The sequence below is a fragment of the Stegostoma tigrinum genome, chromosome 34 (genome assembly GCF_030684315.1).
Source record: "Stegostoma tigrinum isolate sSteTig4 chromosome 34, sSteTig4.hap1, whole genome shotgun sequence".
NCBI classification, from domain to species: Eukaryota; Metazoa; Chordata; class Chondrichthyes; order Orectolobiformes; family Stegostomatidae; genus Stegostoma; species Stegostoma tigrinum.
In genome coordinates this window covers 25428043-25454137 of record NC_081387.1, presented here as the reverse complement: position 1 = coordinate 25454137, position 26095 = coordinate 25428043, and the positions used below count along the sequence as shown (strand labels likewise).

The 26095-nt window shown below is 46.0% G+C and overlaps 1 protein-coding gene across 2 annotated transcripts in view; it reads right to left on the bottom strand.

Moving 5' to 3' along the window:
* The window catches only part of LOC125446524 (regulator of G-protein signaling 3-like), an 85773-nt gene that overhangs the window by 31625 nt on the left and 28053 nt on the right, over nt 1-26095 (bottom strand). For both annotated transcript variants that reach the window (XM_048520159.2, XM_048520158.2), the window contains one exon: nt 5798-6370. In XM_048520159.2, coding sequence (XP_048376116.1) covers nt 5798-6370 — 573 coding nt within the window. The remainder of the gene's footprint in view (nt 1-5797; nt 6371-26095) is intronic.

Below are 26095 nucleotides of genomic sequence, written 5' to 3'. Positions count from 1 at the left end.
ATGGCTGTTTCTGCGAGCCTGTTAAATGAACTCGCATTCAAAGGAGACTCGCATTGCCACGTGCAGGCAGTGCGAGATCAAAGGGAAACAGCAATTCGGCCTCCGACCATGTTTCCCACAGGCACATGACAGATTAAAAGCATCGAAACATTGTCATCCTGCTGCCCATTAGACGTGCTACTTGGTTCCGGAGTTTCATACACTACAACAGAGGCTCAACGTTAAGGAGTAATTTACTGTCTGCGGAGCACTACGAAATCCGGTATTTGTGGCAGGTTCCGCACTCGGAGACTGTTTCGTGGAGATCTACGCTCTGTTCGCGACAACCGACCCCCCCGCCAACTATTTGAACTCCCCCCCCCCACTCCCTGGGGTGATGCGTCCATCCGGGGCCTCCACCAGTGTCACACTGACACCACCCACAACCTCATGGACCACCTCAGGATCCGACAGCCCAATGGCCTAAACATAGAATTCATCAGTTTTAACATCTCCCCACCCCCGGCCTCATCACATGTCCAACCCTCCCTCTCATTCCCGCCTCCTTGGCCTGACGCAAACTCTCCGTCTTCTCTCCCACCCATCCCACTGACTTATTCTGGCTCCCTATCTGCGCTCACCTATCACCACTCCACGTAACTTCCCCAGCCACACCCCTCCTCTGTTTATTTATTTGAGCTCCCTCCCCCCTACATCATTTCTGAAGAAGGGTCTTGATCCAGAATGTCAACTTTCCTCGTCCTCTGATGCTGCCTGACCTGCTGTGCTCCTCCAACTCCATACTGTGTTATCTTGGGCTCCAGCATCTGCAGTTCTTGCTATCTCCACACAAATGCATGTTTTCCTTTCTCTCCAATAGATTTACTTGTGGCCACTGCACTGTAGGAAGGAGTTCATTGCCCTGGACGGGGTGCAAAGGACATTCACCAGGATATTGCCTACGACGGAGCATTTCAGTGCTAGAGAAAGGCCGGATAAGCTCAGGCTGCTTTCCTTAACAGCAGAGAACATTGGGGGGAACCTGACTGAGGTGGATAACACAATTGGTGCATGGACAGAGTGGATAAGAGGCAGGTGCTCCCCTGAGTTGACAGGTCAATAACAAAGGGGGGGCATCATTTTAAGGTGAAAAGTGGAACCCGCGGGCATAGACAGTGCATGCAGTGCAGACCCCGTGGGGATAGACAGTGGGCCCAGTGTGGACCCCGTGGGGATAGGCAGTGGGCCCAGTGCAAACCCCGCAGGGATAGACAGTGCATGCAGCGCAGACCCCATGGGATAGACGGTGGGCCCAGTGTGGACCCCGTGGGGATAGGCAGTGGGCCCAGTGCAAACCCCGCAGGGATAGACAGTGCATGCAGCGCAGACCCCATGGGATAGACAGTGGGCCCATTGCGGACCCCTTGGGGATAGGCAGTGGGCCCAGCACAGAGGCTACAGTGATGGAGAGTGGGCCCAGTGCGGATCCCATGGCGGAGAGTGGGCCTGGTGTGGACCTGGGCGGTGGGGGCGCTGTTTGAAAATGGGCCCCTACTTACTTTCCTGGCATTAGCATGAGACCTGGCATTGAAGTTGATGTTTACTACATCAGTGGAGGTGATGGCAGTGCGGGAGGCCTAGCAGCAAAAGATGGAACCTCAGGATCAGTGACTACATTCTTGGTTTTGCCTGGCACTGGCAGCAGTATAGTGGTGGTGGGGCATCTCAGCGACATCGAGGTGGGCCCAGTGGCAATAGATGTGACCCTGATGTTGGCGAGTCCAGTGTAGGTGGCAGTGAGGAGTAGAATCGGCCCAGCAGTGAAGGGTAGCGCCTGAAGAGTGGGCAGCTTTTTCGTTCATTGGGTCCAGTGTAGATGGCGACAAGGTTGTTGGGGGAGGGATGGCCGCTCAGGCATCATTGATGATAAGCTGATTCAGGACTGATGGACTCTCTTTAAGCAATAATAATTCCTCTTAATCTTAAAACTAATTAAAGTGGCACCAGATCCTGGTGACAGTGGAAAAGCTTTTCATTATATTTTACTGTTTTTCTTGCTGAAAAATACATGTGGTAATAAAACTATTCATTCATCAAAGAGAACTGTGAAGCAGGTACAGCTTCAATGTTCATCGCATCAAAACAGTGATCCCATTTCCATGTCAGCTCAAATGCTAGGCTCAACGTCACATGAATCTCTCAGCCCTTGTATATTCCAGGGGAATGTCCCCAAGGCTCAGGGACAGTGATAGGGACCGGCAGGTTCAGTGAATTAGAAATTTGATCCCTCCATTGGAGAAATGCAACGTGCGTCCCTCATGTAGTGTGAATTGCTGCTCACTTTGAGATTTTCCAATCTTGTATTTGTCCAGACAAGTGCAAGACGTAAGATAACAAAGTGTGGAGCTGGATGAACACAGCAGGCCAAGCAGCATCTCAGGAGCACAAAAGCTGACGTTTCGGGCCTAGACCCTTCATCAGAAAAGGCTTTTCTGATGAAAGGTCTGGACGCGAAAAGTCAGGTTTTGTGCTCCTAAGATGCTGCTTGGCCTGCTGTGTTCATCCAGCTCCACACGTTGTTGTCTCGGATTCTCCAGCATCTGCAGTTCCCATGATCTCTGATCCCAGGTGCAAGATGTATGGCTTTGACAACTCTCCTTTTACACTGATATGTTCTTACCTATCAAGTGACTCCTTCTCTCTGTATCTCCTCCACAGCTTTCACACCTGTCCTAAGGTGCAGTGTACAGACACGCAAGCAGCAGTGATGCCAGATGGTAGTTTGTGATAAACCTTTTTTAAACCAAGTTCACTGATGTCACTAAATCAGGTTACCTGTCCGTTTTTCACAGCTGCTGCCATGCAAAAAGCAGCCCCAATGCTTCTTCTGTTGTACCGTAACCACATTTTATTAAAATGCATTATTGGTTGTGAAATTCTTGGGGCTGAGACTGTGACAGTGTCACCAATGATTTTACTAAACAACTTTGTGCTCGTGTTAACAAATACAATGCAATGAGTCAGAAAGGAGTTCTCTGTGTCCTTCAGGGAAGTCTGAATGCCTTTTCACAGAGCATTGGTCCCTCGTGGGCATCCAGAGTTTGGCAACATTCATCACATCTGACTTCCCTCTTTTTATTCGCTTCCTTTTCAAAGTAGTTATCCAGCTCAGAAGGAGATTGATTGCACACATGATTACTGTCGCACAGGGCAGACAAAACCATGTTGGTTCCTGGTTAGAGATGGTGTCGGTTCTGCTGGTCAGACACAGCTTGGCAGGCATGTGTTATAACAGGCAGTGACTGAGCCCGGCCTCTGCCCAAACTCCAATTTCAACCCTACTGTGTCTGTGCCCTGATGGCTCATTGCCCAATCTGAGTTAAATATATCACATGGAAGTTTTCTGCACGCAAAAAGATCAATCAGGTCTATCACAAAGAGCCAAAATTCCATATGTCCCCTAAGTGCAATTCAACATTACTGTATCTCCCTTTCTCTCTGTAAGTATTCTTCACCTCAACAACTCTGCATGTTAGACCTTGCCATGCACAGTCTCACTATTCTCTTGAGCAAAGATGTTTTTTTGTGAATTCCTGGTTGAATTTATCAGTGGTCATTTTATATTGTGAACTCACACCAGTACAGACACCATTTTTTTAAAAATTCATTCACAGGATGAGGGAATTGCTGGCCAGGCAGCAGTTATTGCCCCATCCCTAATTGCCCAGAGGGCAGTTCAGAGTCAACCACATTGCTGTGGGTCTGGAATCACATGTAGGCCAGACCAGGTAAGGATGGCAGTTTCCTTCCCTAAAGGACATTAGTGAACCAGATGGGTTTTTACAACAATCAGCAATGGTTTTCTGACAATCGACAATGGATTCATGGTTGTCATTAGACTCTTAATTATAGGTATTTTATTGAATTCAAATTCCACCATTTGCCATGGCGGGATTTGAAACCAGCTAGCCAGAATTTTATCCCAGTCTCTGGATTAACAGTCTAGCCATACCACTAGGCCATTGCCTCCCCAAATTGACTATCTGTGTTCCAGGGTCTTTTGCAGGGAGAACTACCAAGCAAACATTTGACACATAAGGAGATATCGGAACAAACCACCCAAAGCTTCGCCAAAGAGTTTGAAGGAGCATCTTAAATGAGGAAGGCGAGGCCAAGAGGTTGCAAGGCAGACAGAGCTTCGGACCAGACTGTTGAAGGCATGGCCACCATGAGGGCAAGGTTCTATTCTGGGATGCTTGAGAGACTGGAATGAGAAGAGAGTAGGAGACAAGAGGGATGTGGATCTATTGGAGAAGATCATAGCAACAAGGCTGGGAGAGGCTTGTCAGTGAATTGGAAAGAGAAATTATTTTCAAATGATCGATGAGCCAAGGATGGGAGGCAATGTAGGTCGGTGGGCACTGGGGATGATGGAAGAGTTGGAAACAGACAAGAAGAAAACAATTCTTATGCCTGCCGAACCAACTCACTTTATTGTGTGGTACAATTTAACTAGGCCCGTTCCTTCATGGAGAGAAAGGAACTCCTTCATGTTTTAAGATCTTAAGACAGAGGAGCAGAAGTAGTCCATTCAGCCCATCACGTCTGTTTCACCATTCAAAGAAATCGTGGCTGATTAGATAATCCTCAACTCCACTTTCCTGTCTTTTCCCATAATTCTTGATTCCGTTACTGATTAAAAATTTGTCTATTTGCCTTTAATATTCTTAATGAGTGCTGTGGTAAAGAATTCCACACATTTCACAGAGCATTGGTCCCTTGTGGGCATCCAGAGTTTGGCAACATTCATCACATCTGACTTCCCTCTTTTTATTCGCTTCCTTTTCAAAGTAGTTATCCAGCTCAGAAGGAGATTGATTGCACACATGATTACTGTCGCACTCCTCAAGTTTCTCCTCGTCTCTGTCATTAACGGAATACCTCTTACTCTGAGGTTATGCCCTCTGGTCTGAGACCCTCCTACAAGGAGAAACAAACTTTCCTCATTTTCGCTGTCAAGTCTTTGAAGAATTTTGTGTCTTTCACCCAGATCTCACCTCATTCTTTCATATTCCAGTAAGTACTGGTACAGTCTCATAAGACAGGCCCTCCATATCCAGAATCAGCTGAGCAAACTTTCTCTGAAATGCCCCCCCTGCTCAGTATGTTTTTTTCTTCAGATAAGGGGCCCAAAATTGTTCCCAGTATTTCAGCTGTGCTTTAGCTAGTGCCTTGTGTAGTTTTAGCAAGACTTTTACTTTTATACTCTATTCCCTTTGAGGACTGCCAAATCCCCCTGGGCTGCAGCCTTCTTAAATAACATGGAGCTTCTCAATTCTTCCTGCCAAAGCGCATAACGTCATATTTTCCCACATTATATTGCATCTGCCAAGTTTTGCCCACTCGCTCAATCTATCTACATTGTGTTGCTGATTTTGTGTGTCATTCTCATCACTTGCTTTCCCACCTATTTTTGTATCATTTGCAAACTTGCCACCGGTACATTTACTTTCCTCATCTAAGGCATTGATATATATTGTGGTAACTGTGGCCCCCAGTGATCTCTGTTGCATTCCACTAGTTACAGATTGCCAACCTGAAAAGTGCCCCATTGTCCCAACCTGCTATTAGTTAGCCAATGCTCTATTCAACGCCATTGGCTCTTGTCTGATTAACAGGCTAATATGGTGCCTTTTCAAATGCCTCCTGGAAATCCAAATCCAAAAATACATCTACTTCACCTCCTTATCCACTAGCACCACCTCCCCCCCACCCCCCAACCTCCTGATTACAGGGCTTGTGGAGCTTTGCCTCCTACCTTGCGGGACCCAGTAAAGATGGAACGTAGGTGTTCCTTGGCAGCTGCCATTCTTGCCAGTGCCCGCTCTTTCCTCAGTGTCTTTGGGGAAGGCAGGCTCCAGCCACTCTCCGTTTTCTGTTTACCCTTCAGCTGGCTGTTGGAGATGAAGTCCCGCCTCTCCCCATCGCGTGCTAGATTGCCGTCGCTGTAGGTGCGCCACATGCCCAGGTCCTCCACTCCCAGCCGGTAGGCCGTGTCCTGGCCCCCAGGCCCCAGGCTGTCGCAGCTCTTGTCTGATTCATCATAGCTGTCACTGGCCAGCTGGTGCAAAGTGTCGACACTCAGGCTGTACTCCTTCTCAATCCGTACCTCGGGAATGTTCACCTTCTGGCCCTCCTCATGGACCACTACCTTGGCCTCCTCAGTGGCAGGTGCTTCCATCTTGGAGTGCTCTTTGGGCCCCTCCTGGCAGTCAGCTGTTAAGTGTTTACACCGGTGCAGGATTTGCCGTGTCCAGGGTAGGAACTCACAGTCCAGCAGGCACCCTTCTGAACCCACCTTACGGAGATTCCCAAAGTGCGTCTTCAACATCTGCCAAGAGAAAGAAGGAGTGAATGATTCTCTGCATTTATGTAGCACCATTCAAAGAATCACAGTCGTGTTACAGCACCGAAGGAGGCCATTCAGCCCACTGGGCCTGAACTGTCTCATGATCACCGACTGCCAATCTCCAGCCTTTTTGCCCTATCCCCACACACCATTCCGAACCAAATAACCAATGCCCCTGCTTAAGGCCTCAATCAAATTGGCCTCCAGTACATTTCCAGGCAGTGCATCCCATACCCTAACTACTCACTGAGTGAAAGGTTTTTTCGCACATCACTCATATGCTTCTTTTGCACACCACGTTAAAATCTATGCGCTCTCATAAAGTTACACAGCACAAAACAGACCTTTTTGTCAGATCATCCTCTCCAACCACATTTTTCAAACTATATTTGTCCTACATGCCTGTGTTTGACCTGTATCCCTCTAAACTTTTTCTATTCATGTACCTGTCCAAATGTCTTTTAAATGTCGTAACCATCCACATCCACCACTTCCTCTGGCAGTTCATCCCAAATATGAACCACTGTCTGTGTGAAAAAATTGTCCCTTGTTTCAGTTTCTTTAACAAGCAGAAGAAACTTCTCCCTCTCTACTCTATCCAGCCACTCATGACTTCAAATACTTTGATCAAATTTCCTCTCAGCTTTCATCTCTCCAGAAGGACTATTTCCAACTTCTTCAAACTACCCTCAAAGCTGAAATTCTTTATCCCTAGGACATTCTAGTAAATCGCTTCTGCCCTCTCTCCAGTGCAATCTCATTCCTTTCATGTGGTGCCCATTACAGTATATACTTATTGTGAAGAGTTTTCCTCAACTATTAACCTTCTCTGGTTCTCCCGAGGCACTTCATAACCAATGAAGTAATTTTGAAAGCTAGTCACTGTCCTCTCGTAGAAGATGGCCAGATATTCAGCACACAGCAAGCGTACTCAAACAGCAAATTCAGGGCCAACTGTGTTTTTAGCAAATGTTGATTGCAAGATCAAAATTTACCAAAGATACAAAAGAGAACTTCAACTATGTCTGTCTTCAGCAATCTTTATACTTCTTTTGAATCCATTTTTTTCCCCAATGTAGCTTCAGTTTAATATCTAGTCTAAAGATGCGCACCTCTGACAGTTCAGCACTATGTCACAACCGCTCATGCAATGTACACAGAGGGAAAAAGCTTTTAACTCCCAGATCAACCCAAGGATCTGTCCTTCCAATCGACTACTGGTTGTTCACAACAACCTTGACTTTCCTGTTGTTGAAAGTCATCTGTCTTCAAATCTGACCAGTCCCCTTTTAGTATGTTGTCAATTCATTATCCAATTGAACACTTGCTTTCTTACAGCCCCACATGGTCCTCTCTGGTCACTGGGAGGTTGGCTTAAATCAGGCAGAACAATTTTCTCTCATTGTGCACTCCTCCAGCCCCAACACCTGCAGTCAATTTAACGCAGATGGAAATGCTAAGCCAAAATTCCAGATGTGATATTCAGGGTCGATGCGCTACCGTCAGACAGTATTTAAATTTACCCTGTTTATTATCACTGTTTAAATTGACCCTGTTTACTGTCAGAGACTGTTTAAATTGACCCTGTTTCCTGTCAGACAATGTTTAATTTGAGATCAGTGATAATGGGAACCGCAGATGCTGGAGAATCCAAGATAACAAAGTGTGGAGTTGGATGAACACAGCAGGCCAAGCAGCATCTTAGGAGCACAAAAGCTGATGTTTCGGGCCTAGACCCTTCATCAGAGAGGGGGATGGGGAGAGGATTCTGAAATAAATAGGGAGAGAGGGGGAGGCGGATCGAAGGTGGATAGAGGAGAAGATAGGTGGAGAGGAGAGTATAGGTGGGGAGGTAGGAAGGGGATAGGTCAGTCCGGGGAGGACGGACAGGTCAAGGAGGTGGGATGAGGTTAGTAGGTAGGAAATGGAGGTGCGGCTCGAGGTGGGAGGAGGGGATAGGTGAGAGGAAGAACAGGTTAGGGAGGCAGAGACAGGCTGGGCTGGTTTTGGGATGCAGTGGGGGGAGGGGGGATTTTGAAGCTGGTGAAATCCACATTGATACATATTCCACTTGGGAACCCCACAGCCCAATGGTATCAATGTGGATTTCACCAGCTTCAAAATCTCCCTTCCCCCACTGCATCCCAAAACCAGCCCAGCACGTCCCCTCCCCCCACTGCATCCCAAAACCAGCCCAGCCTGTCTCTGCCTCCCTAACCTGTTCTTCCTCTCACCCATCCCTTCCTCCCACCCCAAGCCGCACCTCCATTTCCTACCTACTAACCTCATCCCGCCCCCTTGACCTGTCCGTCCTCCCCGAACTGACCTATCCCCTCCCTACCTCCCCACCTATACTCTCCTCTCCACCTATCTTCTCCTCTATCCATCTTCAGTCTGTCTCTCCCTCTCCCTATTTATTTCAGAACCCTCTCCCCATCCCCCTCTCTGATGAAGGGGCTAGGCCCAAAACGTCAGCTTTTGTGCTCCTGAGATGCTGCTTGGCCTGCTGTGTTTTCATTCTGCTCCACACTTTGTTATCTATAATGTTTAATTTGACACTTTTGTTTACTGTCGGACACTGTTTCAATTGACCGTTTCCTGTTAGACACTTTAAATTGACACTTTTTCTGTCAGACACTGTTTAAATTGACCGTTTATTGTCAGACACTGTTTAAATTGACCCTTTTTCCTGTCGACACTGTTTAAATTGACCTTGTTTACTGTCGGATGCAGATTAAATTGACTCTGTGTACTGTCAGACACTGTCTAAATTTCCAGTCGGACAGTATTCACATTGACCTTGTTTATTATCAGATGCTGTTTAAATTGATCCTGTTTCCTATCAGACACATTTTAAGTTGAGAACAAAAACAGAAGTTGCTGGAAAAGCTCAACAGATCTGGCATTATCTATGAAGAAAAAAAATCAGAGTTAACATTTCCAGTCCAGTGATCCTTCCTCAGAACAGTTGATACATATTCCGCTTGGGAACCCTGCAGCCCAATGGTATCAATGTGGATTTCACCAGCTTCAAAATCTCATCTCAGAACAGTTCTGAGGAAGAGTCACTGGACCCAAAACATTTAACCTAATTCTTTTTCTTCACAGATGCTGCCAAAACTGCTGAGCTTTTCCAGCAACATCTGTTTTTGTTCCTGATTTAGAATATCTTCAGTTCTTCAGCTTTTACTTTTAAATTGACTCTGTTTACTCTCAAACGCTGTTTAAATTGACTCTGTTTACTCTCAAACACTGTTTAAATTGACCCCATTTACTCTCAGACACTTTTTACATTGAGTTTCTCCCAGCTGATTTCACTAGGTATATCCTCAGTGCTGGGCCCTTGGAATGAGGGCTGAGGGAGTCAGAGCCCTGTTGGACAGGGTGAGGGTGGAGGGTCCACGTGGGAGGAGGAATTGGGTTGATAGAGGGGTCCCCAATTAATATTGGAGAAAGACTGCACCCTCCTCTGGCACCTTTGCCCTTCCAACATTTGATTGAATTCCACCCTACCCAAGAAAACAGAGGGTCAAATTGCTAGTCACAGGCCTCTCCTGTCCACCTAATGGTCTGAAAAGACACACAACCCTCCCAATACTTTCAACAACCAAAGTGATTGTATGCCAGTCCCATAATTAAATGGAGAGTTATATAAAGATGTAAAGAATTCCTGTAGTGCCCTTCAGCACCTCAAGATGTCTCAATACACTTTGAAGTGTAATGTAGGTTGGGAAAGTTGGCAGAGATAATGGGAACTGCAGATGCTGGAGAATCCGAGACAACAAAGTGTGGAGCTGGATGAACACAGCAGGCCAAGCAGCACGGCAAGATCCCACTCGCAGCACTGAGACAACCACGAGGTCACCTGTTTCCACAGTTGAACCCTGCCTCTGACAGGATCGATTACTAATCCAAGTGGGTAGATGTGGCCTTTATTTAATGTTACTTCTGCAAGATGGCACTTATGACAGTGTCACCCTCAGCATTGCTGCAAGGCAGGTAACCCAGGATCCATGCTGAACTCTCCAGGGGACCTTTCTGGAAACCATGAGCATCACATAAAAAGGGCAGAGCAACCAAACATTGTCTAATGCCCACCACCAGGTGGACAAGAGCACCAGTGAGTACCTGCCACCAGGTCTAGCGCCAGGTCTTCCGCTTTTGTCATAATCTCTCCTCAAGCGTCACCATCATATAACAGGAAGCTGCCCATTATTGACAGAACAGAATTGGATTAATCAACTGTTTGCACATCAGGCTTTTGAGCAAATTGAATGTTTACAATTGAATTCATTTTGAGAGCAATTCCTGCAGTGAGTGAGTCAGTCAGTCCCCAGTTTGCCATTCAGGATCCAGTTCAGCCTTTTAGTACCAAAGCTCTCCGGAGCTCTGTGAGTCAAGGGTTTGAGCAGCAGCTAGTTATGATTTGACTGCTGTGTATTGTCTTCAATGGGACCAACTCAAAGTTTCCCTCCAACTCACAACCACCATCACACCACCACCACAAACATGGCAGGCACTGAGAGTCTGAAACAAAAGCACGTGGTGTCGGGAGGACCCAACAGATGAGGCAATATCTACACACAAAGAACCAGAGTTAATGTCTCAGTTTCAAAAGAACTGGGAAATGTTTGAAATGGAACACATTTTATGCAATAATAGAGGCAGGGGAAAGAGGGAGGAGCATGGGCATCAGGAAGAAAGCAAACTTTAATGTGAACATGTAACTAAAACAGTCTACATTATCATTGGGAAGACCATAGATCTATCAAAAGACAGTTTTTTTTCTAGAAATCTGATGGTAGAGGTGAAGACTTTCCCTGGACATATTTACTATATTTGAACAAAGATTCCTTCAATCCCTTGATACATGAAAAATAAAAGTACAAAAGGCCAACTGATTCAAGAATAAGGCAGTGGAATTGAGTCTAAGAGCTGCGAGGTTATGCTACAGCTCTATAAAACCCTGGTTAGACCACACTTGGAATACTGTGTTCAGTTCTGATCACCTCATGGTAGGAAGGATGTGGAAGCTTTAGAGAGGATGCAGAGGAGATTTACCAGGATGCTGCCCAGGCTGGAGGGCAGGTCTTATGAGGGAAAGTTGAGGGAGCTAGGCCTTTTCTCATTGGAGCAAAGAAGGTTGAGAGATGACTTGATAGAGGTGTACAAAATGGTGAGAGGTGTAGATTGAGTGGATAGCCGGAGACAGTTTCCCAGGGCGGAAATGACTATTCTGAGGGGGCATAATTTTAAGGTGATTGGAGGAAGATATAGGGGAGATGTCAGAGGTAGGTTCTTTACACAGAGAGTGGTGGGTGTGTAGAATGTCCTGCCGGCAGTGGTAGCGGTTTCAGATACATTAGGGGCATTGAAGCAACCCTTGGCCAGGCACATGGATAACAGCAAAATGTGGGGTACACAGGGTCATTTGATCTTAGAGTAGGATAATAGGTAGGCACAACATTGTGGGCCAAAGGACCTGTACTGTACTGTTCCATGTTCTATGATAATCACAGAGGTGGAATCTGTCATTGAAACTAAGTGATCCGCTTTCATCAATTACAAGACAAAGCTGAGCCAATAAAAACTCATAATTCAGTAAGAAATGTTCAAAGAAAACACCGCTAGGTGCTACAGCAATGGCGACTAGTTACAGGTCTGCCAGAATGCCCAGATATCCTTCAACACAGGAGCATGTACAATCAGACTGAAAAGGCACCAGATCTATCAGGAAACAATGTGGCTTCATTGAAACCAATATCAGGGAAAATCAAAATCAAATGCAAAAGAAACAGTTGGAGTGATGGGTAGAACATTTCTTTGATTTATATTCTAAAAAGAACATCATCACCGAGGAAGTTCTAAACAGAAAACTCTGCTGGTGGTAGGATTGGTTATCAAACCCACACAGAAGTCAATTAACCAGAGATATTGAGGGATATAAAACTTTACATTGTAATGCTATCATGCCTGAATACATCAAGCATAAGAAACCTGTTGTCCTAGTGCATTTGCATAGCTGTCTCTGTCTTTGCAAGAGAGAGGGAGCAGTATCCCAGTTTACAGTGTAAAATGTGATGCTGAGATTGTGATCCTGTACAGGAATGAGAGTGACCATATGGGTACAGGAACTATTCAATCTCCCCACTGGGCTTCAATGGAAAAGTATTGACCTGTACTGTCCTTCTCAGATGGAAGATGAGGATCCAGATGAAGATTCCAGGCTGGTTTTGGGACTGGAAGGTCTGCCATTGACATAGCTTGCTCAGTCAGCCAGCTGCCAAGAAAGTTGGTGTGAACAAAACAAACCATTACCCATTGACTCCATCGATCTCACTGAGGCAATCGACCGTGTGGGTAGGGGCAGCCTGTTTAAATTGCTGGAGACAAACGATTCGATGTGCTCTCTTCGGTCTGTGATAGCCAAAGCAATAGGATCAGCTATGACAGGGCGACATCAGAACCCTCTGAGATCTGCAGTGTGGTCAAACAGGGCATTCTGGCACTGACACTGCTTGGGCATATTCTCTTTGTCACTGTCATACACTGTTCAGGTCTTCTCCGATCAGAGTTCCAGAACAGGTAGCCTGGGATCTAAGGTAAAGGTGAGCCTTCGATATCCTCCAGGATGGTGCTGACAATAAATAACTATCCCGAGGAACAGCAGCAAAGGCATAAACTGCCTCACATTTGGTTTCACAGTCAGCAACAGGAAGACAAATAACATGGCCGAAAAAGAGGCCACTCTGCTCTCTATATGATTCTGGATATTGTAGGCAGCTCTGTCTGTCTGTCTCACCTCAGAGCCTCCAGCAGAGCCAGGGCAGTGCTTCTAACAACATGCGGTTGGCACGGGAATCACAAATATAAGGATTTGGATTGACCAATAAAGGCTTCATAAAGCAATAACACAGTAATGGATAAACACAAAATAAATGACTTGTTCAAAGTTTGCACTGAACAAATAGTTTCAAAGGAATGTGATGTGTGCCAAGATAGGAAGCTCTTTAATTTGAGCCACTGACTGTCCAGTTAACAAGTGAAGCTGACTCCAGGTGAGGACGGGGGAAGCAGCTTGGGGCATGACTCTTTGGAGGAGTGGGGGTGGAAGTCGGGATGTTGGTTGAGTTGGGGGAATGTGTCTCAAGTGAGGGAAAATTTCTGTTTAAATATCTTCCATAATCACGTCCTAATTATCTAGCTCCAGTTGGAATGCAGGCTCCTCTCTCTTTTGCAACTTACAAAAGTTGTATGCATCCCAAAAGGAGGGTCTCTTCGTGTTCCCTCCTCCCCAACTCCAACCCCCACCAACTGCACGATGCTTAGGCCAGAACTGAAAATGATGTTGGCTGGACAAGTTCAGTTTACAGACTGGCCCAGGAAAGGGTTGGGTCCATCACTCCGGTCCCAGAGGAGATGCTTGACTTGGACTGTGGCAACAGCTCCCAAGCAAAGCAAGGCTGGAGAGCTGAGTGGGAGAAGGGGGCAAGGGTCAACCAAGGTTCCCAATCTGGTTTGTTACCCACAGGGAGAGGTATTGGGCCAAAAGTAACCATGACTGGATAACACAATCATAACTCGGTGTTATTGAGCCCGTTTTCTCACGGTTTAACACATCCCATGATACTTCATTGGATCACATCTCAGTCAGTGTTTTGACATCCTTCCACAAAACATGCAAACGTAGAACATTTGTCCAAAAGCTTGATCAAACTGTGGAACGTTTTAAAGAGTAATCTGAGGGGGAGGGATAAAGAGACGGAGAGAGGTTCTGTGAGAGGGTTTCAGAGATTATAATCTGAGCAACTGACGACATGACCCCACCACCCCACAAAATATTAGGGCAACGGAAATTGAGGATTCAAAAGGAGCCAGACCTGGAGGAGGGCAGAGAGGTCGGAGCTACCGGGTGCTACAGAGATGTGGCTACCATACTGCATGGTTGTCATAATGCAGGTTTACAAAGAGCAGCTAACACTCGCGAGTGTAAATTGGAAGGTTAGGGACATAGTGCAGTTTGAGGCCATTCAGCCCAACAAGTCCACACAATTCTTCAATTAGAACAAGGCAGCCTGTATCTCAATTCGTATTCCTTGCTTTAGCTTACTGATCCTGATGATCCTTGCCCAGTAAAAATGTCACCAGTCTAGGTTTTGATTTTCCATGTGATCTCCAGCTCAGTGGATTGGAGAATCTCTGCAATGTGGTAAGAGGCCATTTACCTCATTGAGTCTGTGCCAACCGTCCGAAGATCATCCCACTCTTGTAGCAGTCTATCTGCTAGACAGGATTTGCGGGAAGTGGCGAGGGAGCCAACAACAGGGATAAATGTACTTGACCTCATCCTCACCAATCTGCCAGCAGTATTGGTAAGAGTGACCCCTGCATTGTCCCTGTGGAGACAAAGCCCGATCTTCACATTGAAAATACTATCCAGTGTGTTGTGAGACACTATCACCAGTGCTAACAGGGACAAACTTCAAACAGATCTCCCAATTGTGGGCATCCATGAGGCTCTACGGGCCATCAAGAGCAGCAGAATTGTACTCCAGCACAATCTGTAATCTCATGGCCCGGCATATTCCCCCACTCAACAATTACCATCAAGCCAAAGATCACCCTGGTTCAATGGGGAGTGCAGGAGGGCATCCCAGGAGTAGCACCAGGCGTACCTAAACATGAGGCATGAACCTGGTAAAGCCATCAAATAGCATAAGCAGCATGTGACAGATAAAGCTAAATGATCCTACAACCAATGGATCAGATCTGCAGTCCTACTACATCCAGTCATGATGGTAGTGGACAATTAAGCAACTCAATGGAGGAGAAGGCTCCACAAATATCCCCATCCTCAATTACGGAAGAGCCCAATATTACCATGGAAAAGATAAGACTGAAGATTTTGCAGGAATCTTCAGCCAGGTGTGCCAGGTGGATGATCCATCTTGGCCTCCTCTAGTATTCCTCTGCATTACAGATACCAGTCTTCAACTAATTCGATTCACTCCAGATGATATTACGAAACAGTTGGAGGCATTGGATACTTCAGTAACAATGAGTCCTGACAACATTCTGGCAATAATACTGAAGATTTGTGCTCCAGCTCTTGCTGCTCCTCTAGCTAAGCTGTTCCAGTACAATTACAACACTGGCATCTACCAACAACGTTGAAAATTGCCCAGTCATGTCCTGTACACAAAAAAGCAAGACAAATCCAACCCATCCAATTATCGCTCCATCAGTCTCCTCTCAATCATCAGCAAAGTGACGGAAGCTGTTATCAACAGTACTATCAAGCAGCACGTGCTCAGAAATAACCTGCTCAGTGACGTCCACTTGGGTTCTGCAGAGCCAGTCAGCTCCGGACCTCTTACAGCCTTGGTTCAAACACGGACAAAATAACTGAATTCCAGAGATGAGGTGAGATTAACAGCCCTTGGCATAAAGGCTGCCTTTGTTTGGGTGTGTGGTATCAAAGAGCCCAAACAAACCTTGAATTAATGGGTATCAGGGACAAACTGTCCAGTGGCTAGAGTCATACCTGGCATATAGGAAGGTGATCATGGTTGTGGGAGATCAGTCACCTCAGCTTAGGACATCCCTGCAGGAGTTCCTCAGGGTAGTGTCCTAGGCCCAACCATCTTCAGTTGCTTTATCAATGACCTTCCCTCCATCATAAGGTCACAAGCGGGGATGTTCGCCGATGATTGCACAATGTTCAGCACTACTTGCGACTCCTCAGATACTGAAGCATTGGGCTGAGAAGTGGCAAGTTACATTCATGCCACACAAATATCAGGCAATGACATCTCCTGTAAATGACAATCTAACCACCACCTCTTGACCTTCACTGAAAACCCTGCTTTCAACTCCCTTCAAGTTACTATTTATCAGAAACTTAATTGGATTTGCCACTTAAAGACAGTGGTTACAAGAGCAGGTCAGAGGCTAGGAATCCTGCAGTGAGTAACTCACCTCCTGACTCCTCATGGGCATTGTAGGTCTGCCTACAGCACATGGGCTGTAACAGTTGAAAAAGGCAGCTCTGTAGGAGCACCTAGGGATGGGCGATAAATGCTGGGCCCAGACAACAAGTGAATGAAAAAAAGTGCCTAAGCCATTAAAGGTGATGGGTCAGGGAGAGAGAGCTGTTAATAACCATAAAGTACTTTAAGTTTCCGAAGTAGAGAGCATAGAGTACAAGTAGAGACATTATGATCAAATTATATAAGGCACTGGTTCAACCTTCAGCTGCTGGACAAATACTATACTCTGATAACTAGACTACATCATTGGTGATGTCACATGAAACCGGATCCCGAGGGTGGAAGATTCTAGAAATGCTCTGCCCTTAAACCAATTATACATAGTTATTAAAGAATTGCAGGAACAAAGGAGATGTTTTATCAAAGCTGTTCATTGTGCATGCACCAGGGCAAGTCACAAGAAATATGAAAAATGTCATCCTAATGAGTAGAAGACGGAGAAGCTTTGACAAAAAATGTCTTTTGTCAGCAATACTAAAATTCTGTCTTACCAACTAATGATAATTAATAAAACTTAAACTTGAATAACATGGCTGCAAAGTCTCTTCTGATGTTACAACACATCAGACACAGTTGGTGTCTGGCTATCAGATGTAGAACAGTGGCTTTTGAACATTTAGAACATCTTGTGGTCGCAGATGGTGCCATACACAAGCACATGCCTTTCTTTATGGGGTGTGGGGCTGAAGAAGCATTTTGCGAATGCTGGAAATCTGTAAAATAGTCAGAAAATGGTGAGAATACACAGGGAATACTTCAACAGCATCTGCAGGGGGAGAAACCAAGTTACTGATCCATATCTGCAATCTTTTATCAGAACTGGGAGAAGATTGAGATGTAATCGATTTTGAGCCTGGGACAAGGGAAGAAGAAAAGTCTGTGAAAGGACAGCAGATAGGAGAGTTTCATTCTCAGAGGGGCTAGTCTAAATGAGCCAAAGGGAATGGTGATAAGGACAGGAAAAGAGAACTAAAGGAACAAAAGATGTCGCCAGAGTGGGTGTATAGCTGACTGAACAAACAAGAGAACAGAAATCAGCAAGTGAAAGAGCCAGAAAGGGAGTAGAAATTATGATCTGATGTGGGGTATCTCAATGTTGATCTGGGAGAGCTGAAAAGCGCCTCATTAAAAGTCTGTTCTTCAACCTGACATTGAGCCCCAATGGAAGAGTGCAAGGCCCAGGACAGAGATGTCAGTGTGAGGACAAGGTGGAGAATTAACATGAGGTGCCACAGAAGCTGGGGATCAGGTGTGAAGACTGAGCAGAGGTGTTCCGCAAAGTGGTCATCTCAGTGTAGAGCAGACCACATTGCGAGCAGTGAATTGAAATTTGTGTGTGTAAATCACTGCTTCCCCTGGAAGGAATGTCTGTGCTCCTAGACATTGAGGAGGGAAGGTATTACACTTTCTGAGCTGGTGTGGAAAGGCACCCACGGGAACACGAGGGGATTTTAGGGAAGATTTGAATTACAGAGTGATCCAGAGCATAACAGATTAATGTTAACTGCTGCTCAGAAAGCTGAGCTTTATTGGTGGCAGCTTGAGGAGTAAGGGAGAAAACTCTTCCAGTTTCAGCTGAAGAATGAGAATGAGAAATTGTAAACAATGTAGAGTTGGCTGCTCCCTGCTAATGAGCATCTGCTGCCACACTGTTTCGGAGAGAAGATAACTTTAATGAGGTCGATAAAGAACACCACACAGCCTCCAAGCTACATATAACAGGGAAAGCTCCATCAATCACACACGGACTCTTAATGAGCTTCGCCTCTCTGTTTACCTTCTGCTGGCAAAGCCTGCGCCCATTAACAGGCACCATCTATGGTTCCTCTACAGCAATTCAATCTAGTGCACCAAGCACCCACACACCCACTCACTCATCCAAGCCCACATCAGATCCATCTCAAACACTACCCTCCTGCTTATTGTGATCAGTTTGCCTCTGGTTTTGCACTGTCTCCAATTTGGAAACATCATTCTCATCTTCAAACCTCATATTGCCTCCTTATCACAGCCCTCTGGCCTGGGATATCTCAGTACTTTGAATTCCCGGCCATTCGTCCATCCCTGATTATATCCAATTGGCAATCGTGACTTAAGTTTGAGGTGATAAACTCTGAAATTCCATGGAACGGCTACAGTGCGGAATTAGGCCTTTCAGCACAATGGATCTACACCAGCCCTCCCAAAAGCATCCCACCCAGACTCATTGCCCTTTCCCCATACCTGTAACCTTGCATTTCCCATGGCTAATGGATCTAACCTACACATTCCTGGACACATTGGGCAATTTGGTATGGCCAATCACACAACCTGCACATCTTTGGACTGTGGGAGCAAATCAGAGCTCCAAACGGAAACCCACACAGACATGGGGAGAATTCCACAAAGCAGAGTTGTGTTTAGGTTAATCAAGAGGCCGAGGCTAAAACAATCTGGAGAGGGACAGGCAGATCCCAATACCTGAAGTGTTGAAACATTAACAGAAAATACAGAGAAACTCAAGAGGTCTGGTCGCATCTGTGGAGAAAGAAAGAGTTAATATTTTTGGCTCCAGTGTTCTGAAGAAGAGTTGCCAACTGGAAACCCCACATTCTGCTTCTGGGTGTATACAGGCCACAGATACCTCCTGAAGTTTCCAAGGTAACTGACTAGTGAATGGTGGGATTGTGTCTTATGTGTCTACACGAGGCAAGCCCCAAAACCCTCCTCGATCTCCATTCCCTCCCAGCACCCTCCAATTGTCAGGTATCTGCACATCTCCAAAGCACATCCCTCCTGAACGGAATTAGTCTGCCAAGGACAGCTACACCCTCAGTTTCTGGGATTCCTCTTTAAAGCTCTTTACCTCTTTCCCCCACACCACACCCCTCCCCCTCCAACCCTTTAAGATCCTCATTCAGATCTGTCACAGCCAATCATCCAAACATCTCAATGTGGGTCTGGTCCGGAATGTTGCTTAGCAATTCCATCAAGTGAAATCTTTCATTTAAAAGGACTATTTAATTGCAAGTAATAATTGCTGTACACTTTTCTTCCAAAGTACGAAGTGGATAATTGCCATCTGCCTGTGGATACGAAGTCCTGACCACCTACGTGTTAAAATTACTCCACAGCCCCCTCCCTCTGTCATGGTTGGACCTGGCTCGGATATGTGTTGGCTGTTCCTTCATTGTCAATGACTCAAATTTCTGGAATGCCCAATGTTTTGGCAACATCTCCAATCATACACAGTGTAATAGTTCAAGAGATCGCCTCATCACCAGCTGAAAGGGCAAAGGCAGGGGATGGGTGACAGGTGACCTAGATTGCCAGCAACACCACCTCTCCTCAAATGGAAACAAGATCCAACACCACACCCTACTCCCCCCCACCCAACCTGGACTTCCTCAGGCAAACAATTCCCCAGATCCACGGGCAGCTGTGAATCGAAGCTCGGAGTGAAATGTCAGGAGGAGAGAAATACAAATGGCTCAGTAGGAATCAAACTTACTCACTGCATATCCAAGGGAAGAAACGGTGAGAGAGGCGGTCATCCTGGGAATATCCTAGCATTTGTTGGGAGCCGGTTACAAACTGAATGCAGTGACAGAGGCAGCTGTGGCCAAATTTTGTGAGATATGGGAGATGGCAGCGAGCTGTCAGTCTGGACCAGCTCTCCCCACGTTACTTAGTCTGCACCTTTCTGCAGTTTTCTCTTGTTGTAGTGAGACTGCAATGAGCAGAGCTGCTGATATCACTTACTGCACACACCATCAACTGAGACACCCTTCAGTTCTGCAGCTGTGAGCATGTTTTATTGATCTACCCGGCACTGTATGGAGCACACAATGTGCTCTCCTGCTCCCGAGCCTTCATCTCTTAATTACATCCTTTCAAAGAAAAGGAGACAGCAGTGGCTGGCAGTGAGCTCAAGGTCTGCACGGCAGAAGCCATCGGCATGAATAGGAAGGGGGTGGGGGTTAGTGGAGAACTATCCTTTGAATGCTCTCTTTTAGGATTCCCATCACATTTTCTCTGCTTTGTAATGAGCTCAGTGGTTTGTAGATGTTCCCAATGAAGGGGGAGTCTAGAACCAGGATCGCAGTCTAAGAATATGGAGTAAACCATTTAGGACTGAGAGAAGGAGAAATGTCTTCACTCAGAGAGTGGTGAGACTTTGGAATTCTTGTCCACAGAAAGCGATCCAAGCCAAAACATTTAATGTTTTTGAGGAAATGTCAGATATAATTCTTCAGGCTAAGGAGATCTAAACGTTTTGCCAGAAAACAAAGTGCCACAGGGATCAGTGCTATCAATTACTGGTCAACTATTTATGATTACCACTACAAGGACAGGGAGGGGGCTCAGTTGTGAGGAAAATCAAAAGGGTCTGCAGAGAGATAAAAACAGGCTAAGTGAGGGGAAACATAGCTGGATTATAATGTGGGGGAAATGCGGGATTGACCACTTTGGCCAGAAGAGGAGCAAGGAGTATTGGCGAGAGACTGCAGAATGCTGCAGTACCAAGGAATCTATGTGTCACTGTCTGTGAATTACAAAAGTTTAGTGAGTGACATAATGTCGGCCTTAATTGTAAGTGGGAAGCAGACTAATATGGGAACCCTTACCACTACCTTACAGGAGACTGAGGTGACACAATTTTAGTGTGCCATATTCACCTTCCTTAAGGGAGGAATATATGTGCATTGGAAGCAGTGAAGGTTCACTGGGGCTGATTTCTGAAAAGTGGGGGTTAACTTCAGATGAGCTTGTGTGCTGGCTAATCCAACACTCATTAGAGTTGAGAAAGAGAGAAACATACAGGTTTCTGAGGTGGTTAATGGGAGAAATGCTCAAAAGACATTTTCCCTTGTGTGGGGGCAGAGTTTAACAACTACGGCCTCTCATTTCAGACACAGATAAGGAGAAATTTCTGTAAATGACAAAACAAAATACTGCAAGTGCTGGAAATCTGAAATAAAAACAGAAAGTGCTGGAGAAGCTCAGCAGGTCTGGCAGCATCTGTGGAGACAGAAACAGAGCTAACATTACCAGTCCAGTGTCACGAGAGGGATGGCGTTTAAAAACAGGGAGATTACGCTGCAGTTGTATATGGTGTTGAGAGGCCACACCTGGAATACTGTGTACAGTTTTGGTCTAATTCCTTGAGAAGGGATATACTGGCACTGGAGAGGACATTCATTCAGTTGATTCCAGAATTGAGAGGATTAGTTTATGAGAAGAGATTGAGTGGACGGTGACAATATTCATTGGAATTTAAGAAAATGAGGAGGGGATATTATAAAAACTTATAAAATTATGAAGGGAATAGGTAAGGTAGAAGGAGAGAGGTTGTTTCCACTGACAGGTGGAACTAGAACGAGGGGACATAACCTCAAAACAAGGGGGAGCAGATTTAGGACTGAGTTGATGAGCAACTTCTTCACCCAAAGTGTTGTGAATCTGTGAAATTCCCTGCCTAGTGAAGCAGGTGAGGCTACGTCATTGAATATTTTTAAGGCAAAGATTGATTTTTCAATAGCAAAGGAATTAAGGGTTATGGTGAGCGGGTGGATAATTGGAGCTGAGTCCACGATTGAAAGGCGGAGCAGTGTCGAGGAGCCAGACGGCCTGCACCTGCTCCTATTTCTTATGTAGAACTGGACAATTCTCTGAACAGACGCTGCCAGAACTGCTGAATTTCTCCAGCACTTGTGTTTGTATTTTTTTAATCTGTTAATTTAATTCATTAAAGTGGAACTTTCGCCACCGGCCACGCTGGGATCTGAGCCTATGTCCGTAGAGTTTCAGCATGTTCCTATTTGGCCTCGCCAAATCGAGTGATGTTATCCCCACAATCCCATATCCCAAACACGTGGTTGTATCCAACCTGAAAATGACGATGATGTTGTGGTTGAAGCAGAATGCAGCAAGGCTCTGTCTCTCTCTCTGAGAAACTAAGGAATAGTCAGTAAACGGTAAATGGTAGTCACCTCCCAACATACCGCGCCGAGCTGTTGAGAAAATGAATCGAATGCTGCCACCTCTGCTTTTCTTGCAGTCAACTTTCACATGTAACAGAACGTTAGACTTTCTCTGCGGGAAGGATTTGGAAATAGTTCACCACCAGTGTGAGGTAGGAAGCAATTGCTCTGTTAATAGGAGACCTGTAATATTTCACAGTCTGTGTAATGAGCACTGATGTGTTTACTCTCCTGGAATTACACAGAAGCCAATGAGAAGTTAACAGTTTCTCAGTATCACCTCTCTCTCCCCTTAACAGGAAGGCAGACAGTGACTGGAAGTTAGGAGGGGAAATAAATGCAGGTTTTGATAGCAACGCCTACATGCCTGGGAGTAAATTGGGAGTTGCGTCTTTTTCTGACGGGCTGTGGGGGTGAAGCACTAACATCTCAGTGGGAGGCAGGGCAGTGCAGTCTGAGAGCCCAAGATCTGGGGTGGGGGAGAGGGGAGAGGCTGCAGTATTCCGCCAGGACAGCACCTGGGGTCCTCACAGCTTAGCTTCCCTGCTGGAGCTGGGGGTGGAGGGAGGGGTAATTACAGCCAAACCTGCCGGCTCCCCACCCCCGGAAAAGTGATCACATCCGCCTCCTGTTTCCCCGGCAAATCAGCCTGCACAAACCACCCCCTCAATAAGACCTTCCCCCTGGAAATCAGCATTTACCCACCTCCCCACAGCCCCCCTTCATTACCTCCCATCCCTGCTCCTGTTGGAGTTTACGTTCCTGACCAGAATATCTGACGGATAACGAAGTGTGAAGCTGGATGAACACAGCAGGCCAAGCAGCATCTCAGGAGCACAAAAGCTGACGTTTCGGGCCTAGATCCTTCAAACAGAATATCTGATGAGATGGTTTATTTTCAGGAACTTTGATTCAAAAGCCTCGCGTGCACAGTCCTGCTGTCAGGGTTCACAGTTCCCGTTTCGTGGGAACCGAGGGTCTAAGCCCGAAACGTCAGCTTTTGTGCTCCTGAGATGCTGCTTTGCCTGCTGTGTTCATCCAGCTCCACACTTTGTTATCTCGGATTCTCCAGCATCTGCAGTTCCCATTATCCTTCCTTCACTCTGACTGGCATGACCCGACGGCAGTCTGGTAACACCAGCACAGCACAATCCCACACACGGCCCTCGGAACGTTCCTTCCGGCATTCCTCAGGAAAGTTCCACTCTTCCAGTCACATTTCCAATCTGTGCGTGAGATTTGGCATTTCTTGCCTAACTGCATTAGGAGGTGGTTGTATGGTGGTCATGTTGCCGGAGGAGGATTCCACAGGCCTAGGCTAATCTTCTGAGAAACAGCCGTGGAATTTAAGATGGGTATGAACTTCGCTAACGGTGCTCACTATGACAACTGGTATCAATTGTTACAGGACCAGTGGCAGACCATTCAGCCCACCTGCCATTCAATACCACCATTATCGATTGAACTCTTCCATGCCTCTTCCCCATCCTGTTACAATAACCCTGCCCACTACTGGCAATTAGAAATCTATTAAACTCTAAATAAACTGAAAGACTGAGGTATTCCACAGCCCTCTGTGGGAGCAAGCTCCAAAGGTTCACAACCTTCTGATTAAAACAAACCTCTCCTCAAGTTGGCATCCCTCTTATTTCTTAATTGGGGCCCTGGTTCAGGAATCCCCAATCAGGGATAACATTAGTATGTTTCCCTATCTCTTCAAATATTTTATAAGTTTCAGTGAGGTCACCGCTCATTCTTCATAGCTCTAGAGAATACAGAAATACTGGTTTATGTTACCCAATCTCTGTTCATAATACAATCCTGCCATCCTCAGACCTAATCTGGTGATGATAGGTTGTCTCCCCCCAACACCACCTCCGCAAAACCAGCAGCACCACTATCATATTGTATAAAGCAGTTAGGTCATGGAAGAGTTAACCAACACCATATGATAAGCTCCATCCACAAGGAGTCCTGGAAGGAGCGAGCTGGTTTCTGAGTTATTCTCCTTTCTGTTAACAGCATGTAGCGAAAATACTTACTTTTATGCTGACCCTGAAAATCAGCTTTCTTAGACACCATGTAACTAGCTACTAAGTAAGATGGAATCAACCCTTTGAACAATTAAGGAGATCGAGCTTTTATCTACGACAGTGCATGAGGCTGCTTTCCCTACATGGTATCGGTGGTGAGACTAACACCAGGGAATAGGGTTCAAAGTAGTGTTTCTCCCCAAGGCATCCCAGGCAGTTCCAGGGGTTCCAACATTACAATACCCCCAGCCGCTCCCTCTCCCTCGTCTATTCATAACAGAAGAAGGGGGAAGACACCACTTTAGAATTACACTGCCACTGATTGATAATAGAGAAATTGAGCTAAAGACTATAAGCTTAGGCTGAATAATAGAAAGACCCTCAGGATGGTGAATCTGGGTAAGTGAGACTCACTCTGCACCATTAATCCAATGGTTTACCCACTGTTTAACTCACCAGCTGTCGAATCACATCCCCCTTCCCCAGACTATAATTATGAGCACCAGGGGGTTTTAACTGAATTGTGGTTCAGTTTACTCCTCTGATTTCCAGAAATATAGTTTATTTTCATATCCTTAATTTTCATTTCTCCAGATTCTGGGCTGTGAAAGTGGGGAATGCTATAAATTTGATGAAATACAAATCAACGTGATGTTTTTCACCCTGTTCACTTCAGTTGAAATGCGGATGGAAAATTCCATAACTCTAAACATTCAGTCGCTCCACCACCCTGGCTGTCCCCCTTCAAATATCCCCATCCCTTACCTTGTCCCCCATCCCTACTCCTTCAGTATCTCCATCCCCCCATCCCCACTCCCTCAGTGACTACATCACTTCATCCCCACTCCTTCAGTGACTATATCCCTTCATCCCCACTCCTTCAGTTTCTCCATACCCCCATCCTCACTCCTTCTGTAACTCCATCACCTCCATCCACACTCCTTCAGTATCTCCATTCCTCCATCCACACTCCTTCAGTAACTCCACACGCTCCATCCACACTCCTTCAGTAATTCCATACGGTCCATCCTCAGTCCTTCAGTAACTCCATTCCCCCTCAGCCCCACTCCTTCAGTATCTCCATCCCCCAACTCCACTGAATCAGAATCTCCATTCCCCAGCCCCCACTCCTTCAGTAACTCCAGCCCCCATTCTTACCCCTTCAATATCTTCACCACCCACTCCTCCTTCAGTAACTCTATCTCCCCCACCTCTACTCAATCAGTAGGTCCATCCCCAACTCCCCTCCTCCTTCAGTAACTCTATCAGTCCCATCCCCACTCCTTCAGTATCTCCATACTCCACTCCACCAAGCTCTCCATATTCCACTACACCCCCGCTTCAGTCACTCTAACTCCCCCAACCCCACTTTTTCTGTATCTCCATCCCTTGCTCTCCAGTCTTGCTGCTGTTGTATTTGATTCCCTCTGATTTAAGGAAATGAGCAGCCAGCCATTTGCTCCTTCTCTAACTGGTGCCTTTACTGCTCTTTGTGACTTGAGTGGCTTCAGTTGAAATGGAACAAATTCTTGGAGTGCCGGCAATCTCATCACACAAAATATTATTCCCTCACAAATCCTCATGCCATATAAACACAATTCTCAGTGGGACATCACGTGGCACGGCTGTTATTAAATATTTTGTGCATGACCCTTAATTTAC